The sequence below is a fragment of the Vidua macroura genome, chromosome 2 (genome assembly GCF_024509145.1).
Source record: "Vidua macroura isolate BioBank_ID:100142 chromosome 2, ASM2450914v1, whole genome shotgun sequence".
In the NCBI taxonomy this organism is placed as follows: domain Eukaryota; kingdom Metazoa; phylum Chordata; class Aves; order Passeriformes; family Viduidae; genus Vidua; species Vidua macroura.
Genome location: NC_071572.1, coordinates 80,386,128 through 80,397,034, shown reverse-complemented (window position 1 = coordinate 80,397,034; position 10,907 = coordinate 80,386,128). Strand labels below are relative to the sequence as shown.

The 10,907-nt window shown below is 45.4% G+C and overlaps 1 protein-coding gene across 4 annotated transcripts; it reads right to left on the bottom strand.

Moving 5' to 3' along the window:
- Positions 1-1,408: 1,408 nt before the first annotated feature.
- PRSS23 (serine protease 23) lies at positions 1,409-9,671 on the bottom strand. Of its 4 annotated transcripts, none has more exons than XM_053971759.1 (2): positions 9,574-9,671; positions 1,409-4,688 (listed from the first exon to the last, which is right to left on the bottom strand). In XM_053971759.1, the coding sequence occupies exon 2, from the start codon at positions 4,673-4,675 to the stop codon at positions 3,557-3,559; it is 1,119 nt and encodes a 372-aa protein (XP_053827734.1). In that variant the 5' UTR covers positions 4,676-4,688; positions 9,574-9,671; the 3' UTR covers positions 1,409-3,556. The 4 variants fall into 4 exon arrangements, with proteins under 4 accessions (XP_053827734.1, XP_053827736.1, XP_053827737.1 ...); XM_053971761.1 differs by lacking the exon at positions 9,574-9,671 and adding an exon at positions 9,129-9,145; XM_053971762.1 differs by lacking the exon at positions 9,574-9,671 and adding an exon at positions 8,550-8,566.
- Positions 9,672-10,907: the final 1,236 nt, after the last annotated feature.

The window sequence follows — 10,907 nt, the reverse complement described above, 5'->3', positions numbered from 1 at the left end:
GACTTTAATACTTTTCAATCACAGTCAAAACAGTGCCTCTATACCCATCTATTGTCTTGCCTTCACATACAAGAATAATGAGGCACTTCATTCAGTTCTGCAGGTCATAGGCAGTCATTGGCAGGACAATGAAATTTCAAGTGCCATGCCTGTATATAATTTAGTTACTTGTGTTTTCTTGATGAGCCTTATTTTGGCTGCATGGCTATCTTTCTCATATTTTTAAAGTTCTGGTTTTAAAAGAGCCTACTTTGCAGCATCAAAGCAAATATCCTCAGGATGTAATTTTCAAACCTGTCTAGCATGCCCAACCTTGCTGCACATGATTACACTGGCAAAATTACCACCAACTCCAGTGGGCACAGGTGAAACAGTGCTGAACTTCAGCACCACAACTCTGCCTGTGTTATCTGAGATTTCCTTTTCTTTCTAAAACTGGAATGCATGCACAGGGTGTGCAGTGGGAAGAGACTCTCCCACTCCTGATTACACTGAACTTGCTGCATTCATTCTTAGGAAAAAAACAAAACAAAACAAAAAAACTACCCAAAAAAACCCACCTTGCTCATATTACTGTAGAGGACTTGCTCATATTACTCTAGAGGAAATGGCCTCAAATTGTGCCAGCAGAGGTTTAGACTGAATATTAGGAAAACTGTCTCCAACAAAAGGGTTGTCAAGCAATGGAACAGGCTGCCCAGGGAAGTGGTGGAGTCACCATCCCTTGAGGTTTTTAAAAGACACATAAATATGGTACTTTGGGATGTGGCTTAGTGGTGGACCTGGCAGTGTTAGGTTTCCAGTTGGCCTTGAAGATCTTAAAGATCTTTTCCAACCTATTTAGGTTCTCTGATTCTGTGAAAAGTTCTTAGCCTACAGTCTGAGAAAGAAGTTGAGAACACAGGATCAATGGATGGGAAATATGTCCAATAAATCAGGACTGAAGTTCTTAAGCCCATATGACATAGCATGCACTGTTAGAAGTCACAAAAGTTGTATGAGCAGCAATTTCAAAATGAAAAACTTTCTGCATCCAGTGTTTCTCTAAAATCTGTGGAGCTCACTGTTGGCCTCAAAGGAACTTTTTTATACTACATCAACTAAAAGAAAAAGAAGATGGACTGACCTCAATTATGACCTTATACTGACTGGTTCACATTCCTCCATAGTTTATTTACCCTGAAGTTCATAAAAACAATGTGGCTTTTCAGTCTAATAGGTTATTTTCAGCTCTAACTAATCAGAGCTCATGACTGGCTTTGGAACTGTGAGAGTCATACATACAAAAGCTAAGATTGATTATTAGCATCCAAATGTATGAAGTAATTACACCTACCAAACAAACCAAAAACAATACACCAAAACAAAAACTTTGAACAGGTGAGAGCAGAAGAAAATTGAAAGAAAACAAACAGCACTGAAAATTTTAATAAATCTGTATCTGAATGTCTTTACAAATAAGTAGCCGAAATGAGATTGAAAGTGCAACCCAATACAGCACAAATACAAGAATGTCTGCATTGAAATTCCATAACTTTTCTTTATTCATTGTGATACATTCAAACAAAAGTGCTCCAGATAACATCCATAGAGTAAAGGAAATTAAAACAAAAAGTCAGAAAAAGATCATCAGATACATATGGTGATTATTCATATTTCAAAGCATTAGTAACTGCTTGTATCTGAGTGCACCAAAAACCCACATGAGAGTCCACATTTTTGTACACTGCTTCTATAAAAATAATCATAGGCAGCTCCAGCAAAAACGTTTGTCAGAACTAGAGCCAAAGCCACCACAAAGATAAAGCACCATCAGGCATATGTTTACAAATGCCGTAGTAATTAGTAGAGTGTAAAAAAAGGCTTAGCTGAATTAACATTTTCCTTGTATTGGTATAGCACAGGGAAACTCTGCTTGGATTCACTCCTTCCCAGCTTTGATATTTCTCACCAGGGACTTGCATTTGCCCCTCAACAGCAAGCACCACGGGCAATTTGGGAAGCTTCAGGAGTCAGTGAGTGATGGATGGAAGAGGAACTGGAGCCAGTGTCTATCCTCCTACTTAAAAAAATAATCATGGCATGGCATCATGTCCTCAACCATGTTACTGAAATACAGTGGCACAATCCATCTAAGAAAGGCTGTTTGTACAGACCATGTTGACTTCCAAATGCTGTTTGCTGAGCTACGGTATTTGGCTGAGCTGTTTCTACCCCAAGAAGACAGTTCTTGTTTTCAACTCTAATGCTTCTATAGTAAAAATATCACTGTTACCTGTAAGACAGTAGAGGATCACCTCACAGCAAACCCAGGCTGCATCCTATAAAGTGGTTCTATTCCAGCTGCAGAAATCCTGAATTGTGTATTTGCCAAGAATTATTTGTAACTCCACAGCTAGGTGGGGAGGAGTATTCCTATTCCAAAAACGCAATAAACATTAGTCAAGATGCCCAAATTACACTGTCAAAGGCTGAGAGACATTTGTAAGTCTAGGGTGCCACTACGTTAGGGACCTTAAACTTACAAGTAGGTAGAACAGCAAGGATCTTCAACAAACAGGGGGAAAACTCAGTAGAGCCCTTGTCTTGCTCTCTCCTTTACCTGCTCTGCAGGATGCAATTCAGATAGACAGCAAGACTGAAGACAGGCTTCCCCTCTGAAAATCTGAATTACTGACATGAGATTTTCCTTAAAAGGCCTAAATAGGTCATAAACAGAAAAGCCCCTTTCCCCACATGCTTTCTAGTATATTCATAGGGATCCTGCTCCTTCATAGGTCCCAGCTCCTATATAGATTTAATCCCATGTGCAATTAGTGTTTCTCAAAGCAGGATGTAACGGCACTGATCATATGACCAACATCATCTTCACAGTCAAATCCTTACAACATCAAGGCCTGTCTGCTCAAAAAGCATTTTTCTTAACTATGTTACTAGTAAAGTCTCAAATCACTCAGGCTGAAAGGACGTTAGAAGTGTTATGTGGTTATTTACCCTTCACGCTATTTGTGTGGCATTCATCTCCCACAGTGCATGCCTTGCCCTTTTCACACTCCCTTTTCTCATGCAGGAACACAAAGCTGTAATGTTTGGGTTGCAAACACCATTAAATGCCCCACTTCAGCCCCCAACAGCATAGAAATATTTTCTTTTAAAAGTTCAGATCAAAGCATTTCTACTAATCCTAGGATTTATTAAAACAAACATTGTAGGCATGAGATAGTCAACATCGTCCCTTTTACAAGATTCTTTGGAGACGGTTCTGTTTTCATACTGTTTACTGATCCGCCCCTAATTAATCTTCAGTTGCTCAGCTGCAAATTCAACAAGTCCACCTGCTCCTTCCCCACCCAGCAGACGTTCTTTTCTCCCCAGTTTCAGGCTGTAATGATAACACCACCCAGTCCCTGTCCTAAGAACAAGGTGGCTGGCTTGAAAAGCTACGTATCACCTCCTGATGTTACATGATCACATGCATTTGCAGCACAAGTCTAGCCTTTCCTCAGATGAGTAACTAAAACCAGTCATTAAGTGCTTTCATGGAGTTTCATTGTCTTTATCCTTCCCTGCAGTCAAGGTAGTTGCCTTTGATCCAGTAACAGATCTGTGCGTATTTGAGGGGTGTAATGCGAACAGCTACATTGAAATCCTGTGGGGTGCCATTCATGTCCACCCACTGATGGCCTGAAAATATACCAATAATTTTACGCTCCCATTTCTGATTCTGCCTTTTCCACATCCTCACATATACCCCAGATCCACTGGCACCTGGCTGGGCATCGCACTGCTGGTACAACAGGTCGTACGTTTCATCTTTGACATCACAGAAACGGTAAACCAGGTTTCCCGGACGGTCATTGTCATAGCCAGAGAAGTGAATCCTCCCTCCAGGTAAGTGTCTTGCTGGTGGGCTCACACCTATCTTCATAAACTTTCTTTTATGTGGCTTCTTCAGCTCCAGCAGGGCATAGTCATAATCCATGCCAATGTCATTGGCATTGCCTTTGATCCATCCTTTGGGGACATGCGTCCGTTTCACTCGGATCCATTGGAATTTCATTTTCTCAGGCATTGCTGAGTTGGTGATATTGGACCCTTTGCCGCCATCCTTCTGTTTGGGCTTTAGGAACCCCACCCGCAGTTTCTGAGCTCCTTTGACATAACTCTTTCCATCATGGATGCAATGAGCAGCAGTAAGAACATGCTTTTCAGCCACCAGTGTCCCCGTACAACCTGTAGAGAGCTTCACTGATGTGGAGAATGGGTAATTCAACAAGAAGTCTTTCCCAAAAATGCTAAACCTGCTGTCATAGCCATAGATCTGCCTCTTAGTTCGAGTTCTGCCTCGAGACCCATCGCCACCGTTGCTCAGAATGTATATGCCCACTTCAGTTTCAGTGAGGCTGCCATTAGCATACAAGGTTTCATAGGACAGGTAGTTCTTCACTTCTTCATAAGTTGGCAGAGGAGAACTTTTGTGGCATGCTGGGCCACACGGAGATACCACTTCCAGTCTGGCTTCAGCATCAAACTGTGGTTTGTCCAAGTTCAGGGTAGACTGTGGCAGGATAACGGGTACTCTGTAAGACGGCCAGGTTGGCTTCCAGTGAGGACTGGAAGGCATCACATCTTTAGCAGCACACAAAAGGAGGATTAAAGTGGACAGGGCTGCCATTCTGAATATCGGTCTGTGGAAAGCAAAAGCAAATAGTTATTCACCCAAACTCATTGCAAGATTATCCTACCTTGCTAAGTAGCAGCTTGCTAACCCAGTATAAATGTAGTAAGGGTCAAGCGATTTGAATGGAGTTAACTTACATCAAGTAGCTCAGATTTCTGTGTCAAACTAATGCCTTAGCCTGAGTCTTGAAACAAGTGTCCCAGGTTAACACTGAAATACAGGACATTTAACCCTTAGGTGTGCTGAGCCACCAACTCCCAGCTGACATCAGCGGGAAGTTATAGTACTTCAGACAGTTTAAAGAAAATTCAGATTCTGTTTAAATCCATTCATCCAATAAACAAAGCTCCTACAAAGAGTAAATGTGTCTGTCTTCAGCTAGATTAGAACAATCTCTGAAAGCTCTCCCCTCCTCTCTGACTTTGCTGAAAGAAGTCCTTTAAATCGCTTCACACCATTTGCTGTCTCAGCCAGAGACATCAGGATCATGGTAGGGGCAGGTGGGGAAGGACAAAGAAGGTGACCTGACAGGATGACCACAGAGGAGACTCACTCCCCCTTGCAAGTCACACCAGACAAAGGTTCTGCACCACATGGCACTGGCTCTCCCTGAGGCTTACATGAGAAAGGGTGATATGATTACACACAGGCAACTAATGAAGGAAGATTACAATTCTTGAGGGAATTTTCAGTTAACACACTGGCTTATTGCTTTGTAAACTCAATTAATTAGAAATGCAAACCAACCCCCTCTGAGCACAGGGAGGCAAATGTGGCTGTAAATGTGTTTATGAACCGCAGGGAGAGTGCCTGAGACTGCAGAGAACAGCGTGCACTAGTACTATGTCAAAAAAATGTGTAACTTCAGTTTATTTGAAAATTAGCCATACAGCTGAATCGCTGCAGGAGGCATTGTGCCCTGGGCAAGAAGGCAGGCAGGATCTCCCTCACACAAAGATTATCCGAACGAAAGTTCACAATTATGTTGAGCTTACACATATTTAAAACCCTGCTGAGGTTACACTGATCACAACTGCAGGATCATTCCTGAAATGCCTCAAACTAGTAAACCAAAGCAAGTCATACAGGAAACGACCATAGCTATCTAAGAATAAAAAAAAGAAAAATCCTTCTCTCCAACGCTTTGTGTAGGAATACTCCATCCCTAAGTTGCACCAAAAAAAAGACTTTGAAAGCTACCAGTTGCTGATGTCCAGTGGTGTTCAACTCAAATATTGGGCCTAGATTCTTAGATTTTTGGTACCATCCTCTTTGGGAACAGAGGCTATCATTAAAGCACACAATGTTTAAAATATCAACCGACTCATGCAAGATATCAAAAGACTTCAAGTACAAAAAACAGATGTAGATGAACAGAACTGATGCTACTGAAACCCACAGAGGCAGGTACTGACTCTTTCAGAAGTGACCACACATTCTGTTGGCAAATTTTTCATTAACAAACAGTTAATGTTTAAAGGAACATACATTTTCCTAGGTTAGTCTCCACCAAATATGATGCATTATACCTAACTGATGACTCATGCTGGCAAATACAGGCCATTTTAAACATTAATCAGAATTGTATCATTTTGGATGTCTCAAAAATCAGAGAATACTCGGTATTCAAGGAAAACCAACCACTCCTCTGACTCCTTCCACAGCAAATTTTAATATTGGATGTGGCTGCATTTTGCAAGCTATGAAATAAGAGAGTTCCAAATTGCTGTAAGGATGGCACAGGGAACACCTGCTGTATTATCACATCTATTGTTGTAGGACAGTGATTTGGAAGACAGAAAAAAAAAGAAGGTAACAGGGGCAAATGACAATGCTTCATCCCCACAAAGACAATATACACTGGCATAAGTCAACTGCTAGCTGTCCTGCTTGTGTCAGTGAGGGCTGCATGCAGCAATGCTTACTGGTTTCACAGTTAAAAGCTGATAGCAGACTAAACCATGGTTAAGCTGTGCATCACGTAGCTGATCCCACCATTAAGAGTACATATTTCTCGGCAGTTTGCCCTCGCTGCCCTCAGATTTCTTGACAGATTGCATCTCTCTAAATTGCACCACCCATGCCACTTCTTGGAGCTAAAACCCATTCATGCTAACTGAGCTTCTGCTGGCCTTTGGCTGGTTTATTTAGCTGGCAGGGCAAAACCACAGGCGTCTTGTCAGTTGTTACTTGCACAAGCAGCCAGATTCCCTCGTGCCTGTCAGCACGGCAACCCGATGAAGGGACTTTGTGCCAAACCGCTCCTCTGCTTCCTCCGACATTATCATCCGGGCTGAGAAGGGAGATTACCTCGCCCTGCAACCTGCTCTGCATTATCTCCCCACCATCACCACCACAGCACCGCCAGCACTTGGAAGGGCAGCTTTAGACAGCAGAGGGCAGCCGCCCTATGAAGAGAACAAGACAGGAGACGGGACTCGAGCTGATCCCAGAAAAAAGGCTTCAGGAGATGGTATTTGTGTCTGTGCTGCGCTGTGTAAAGTGGTACTCACTCCACTTCACGTCTCTGAGCAAGCCTCCCACCCCTCCCTCCCCGGCTGCTTCTGTGTTTGATCACATTGCAGCTCTAGGGGATAAAAAAGCTTTTTCATCAGTTATAGAACTTTTCTATTATTTAAAACGTTATTTAAACTTGACAATAAAATACAGTTGTGAGTTTATACCTATAGAACCTAAACAGTGCTCATTTACTGAAGTCTTCATAGTTATATCCCATCTGGAGACGTAACTGGTACTAAATCAGATCTGGGCAGCTATAAATAGAATAAATATGTCTTATTTCTAACAGAATGCAAATTAGTGCACAGTACCTCTTTCTGTGTAGATCCTTCCTCTTAAAAATGAAGGAACTGAAAAAGCAGTCGACATTTAAACAGAGACTTCCAGTAAGGCTCTTCTTTCCTTTAACTTTCCCTTCTCATTTGAAACACAATCAAACAGCTGCAAAAGTTGTAGCTGTCCTCAGCTACTTACTCACAGGTGACCCTGAGAGGTGTTCTCAAATTGAGCAGACTGGTAAGGAGCGAGCACTTCCCTGCACGGCTATCACAGAGCGGTACTGAATGAATTACGATGTGCTGCTCTACTGTAGCTCTGCTCTTCTGTTTCTATTTAAACTGTGTCATAAACTCAATCCACCCTTTGACTCAGCACAAAGCCCTGCTCTGACATCCAGCCTAGGAACCCCCTAGAAGCGGTTTGTACATAATCACACTCGCTAATGGCATTAAAATTGTTTAGAGAATGGAAACAGTGACAGCTACCCCGGGGCTCTCCATGCTGCTAAAACACTTTACAGACACATTTTCCTGTGTGCTGTGGGCATTCACGCACCAAGATAGATGCTGCTGAAAGAAAACTGCCTTGTCCAGGATGGACATGAATAATTTTCTAATAAGCAGTTAATTTTTCTGCAAGAGTTCACTACTTCAGGGGTTGTTCTTGTAGTAGATGGCAAAATAAAAATAAATCATGGATCATCTAGTATGAAAGCCCATGAACCAGTCTCCATTACATTTTGAAATGAAGAAAGTTTTTCCACAGTGCTGGAAGCCAGAAAGATTAACATACCAAAAAAAAAAAAAAAAAAAAAAAAAAAGAGAGAAAATCAAGACAGTGAGAGAGAAAAATCTGCCTCAAACCAAATCATAAAGGAGAACTAAATCACTGTCAGTGCTGTGCCAAAATACCTCTGCTGCTTTTCCTGGTCACAGAACTTGTTAAAACACAGCAAAAATAATGGAGTTGCACTTTAATAACTACAGAAGCGTTCCTGCCATTAAAATCTAAATTCATTATCCTGCCTGAGATGCTGCACCACCCTGGTGCGAGGGTTACATTGCCTTACCTGCTAGAGTGAGGGCTGTCGGAAGAGATGCCTTGGAAAACCTGAAGCTAACTTTGATACTGGCAGGCCACGGGTGTGTCCATTAACATACACACCGGGCACAGCGGCTATTGTGGCACGTGTACCAGTGACATGAACACACAGAGAAAAGGGACCATAGTACGTGTTTCCATTAAGTCCGATTCCTAGAACTGCCTCCTTTCACCTTCCTTTTTTTTCGTCATTCTCTTTCCCTTCATGTCAAGCAGCTTTGGTATCACGGTACGAGAGCAAACTGCATTACAAGCAGACAGTGATGGTCACTTTGAATAATGGGGTAAAGCTATAGGAAGGACCTGCATCCCCAGGGCTTCCAAACCACCCAAGTAACGGGGCAGCTGCACAAGCTGGGTCCCAGTGGAACCGTACCAAGCCCTCGGACCTTGCTCGGGGCAAGAGGCAAAAAACAACTACCCCAGGCTCCAGCAGCCGCTTCACTGAAGAGCTCGTGTCACGTATGTCTAAAAAGGCCACCCCAAAAATACTAATGTACTCAAACATATTGACGAATGCAAGTACAGGACCGTAGCGGAACGCTACCTTCAGACACCTTCAAAGCACGAAAAAGCCGAAAGGCGAATTTCATCCCAGCTGTTCCCTCACCCGCCGTCCTTTCACAGTTGGTCACCGGCAGCGGCGCCGGCCGCCGCAGCGGCGGACCCGCAGCGGGGACCGGAGGGCAGCAGCCGCGCTCGCCCTTTTGTCGCCGGCGCCGCCGGGGAGGCGGCGCCCGGTGCGCTCCGGTGGATGCGAGCGGGGTTAAACATTAAGCCCGGCGCACAGGGAGCGCTCGCCCCGGCCCGGGACAGCCGCTCCCACCGCCCGGTGTCCCGCACGGCCGGGCGCCCTGGACGCCGGCAGGTGAGGCACTGCCTGGGGCAGCGCAGGGCGAGCCCGGCGCTCGCCATCCTCCCGCCGCCCCTTTGTCCCCCGGGGCGACCCGCACTCTGCGGCGCCCTCCCTGCCGGCGGGGCCCGCTACCTACCGGCTCCCCGCAGCGGCGGCGGCGGCTCCGGGAGCGGCTCAGGCAGGTGGCGGGGCCGGTGCCGGTCCCATCTCTCCCGCCGCCTCCGCGGGGCTCGGGAGCGCCTCCCTCCCTCCCGCCGGGCACCGGCCCTCGGCGGCGCGCTCGGAGCGGAGCGGAGCGGGGCGGGGCGGAGCGGAGCGGCGCCTCCCGCAGGTGGATCCCGCCGCCGCCCCGCCCCGCCCCACAGCACTCCCGGCGGCATCGCCGGCCGCCCTGCCGCAGGGCCCCGCCGCGCCGCCCCGGGCCGTCCCTCCGCGCAGGCTGCCCCTCGGGCCGCCGCCCCAGTGCGTCCTGTGCGGCGGCACCGCCGCTTTTAATCCTAGCTATTTGCATTTATTTCCCGGGGAAAAACGTAGGGGGTGGTCCCCAATCTTGGTTTTTATTGGCGGTGTTCTGGCACTACGGGCGGCTCAGGGGCTGCCGTCTCGGTGCGAGATTTTGGGGTGCAGCCCGTGGCACCTCTGCAGCCCCGAGGGCAACAGGTTTTTGGTCCCCAGATCCCTTTTCAGAGGGTCCCTGGGAGCGGGTTGAACCCCCTCGGCCCTTCCTGCCTCCGCAGGGCATCAGCTCCAGGAGCTCTGCGGTCACTCACCCGTGTTGCCTCATCAAGCAGACATTTAAATTTAATTGTCCGACACATTGTTTGCATGGGTTTTAATTACTCATCCTTCTTGAAGCCTTATAATGATATCTGGCAAGAAAAGAGGAAACCAGAGCCAAGAAGGCAAAAATCCTTGCAATGTTTTAATTCCACAAGTAAAAGTCACCAAAAAAGGTGTTTTTTTTCAAAATTCCCAACTGATCACCATTATTTCAGAAAGGAAATACAAATTTCATAGGAGTCAATTTATTTGTTGTCTTCTATTGACCTTTTCAATCTGCTGCTGCCCTTACAAAGGATGAGGAGAGCCTGGAGTAAAGCAAAACCTTTGCCTCACCCATGGACAATCTGAAGAGCCGAAATATGACAGGATCTTACATTCTCAGACATGGTTTTTCTAATTTGCATTTGCTTGACCCTAGCACCATCCCCATCTGGGTCTACAGAAAGATTTACCAAATGAATGGAAAAAGCATGTACTAAATTAAAAAAGAAAAAGTAACTACTCAGACAGCTAGAGAATACAACTGGTGTTGGAGAAGGGCTGGTGACACCAGTGCAGCTGCTCTTGGGCCATGATGCAATGACCATGTGAGGCAGATCCCTGGAGTATCAGCAAAGGCAGCAGACAAGTCAGGCTCTGGCTGCAATGCCATACTAACCAGAGATCCCTTCCTAATGTGACTCTGTC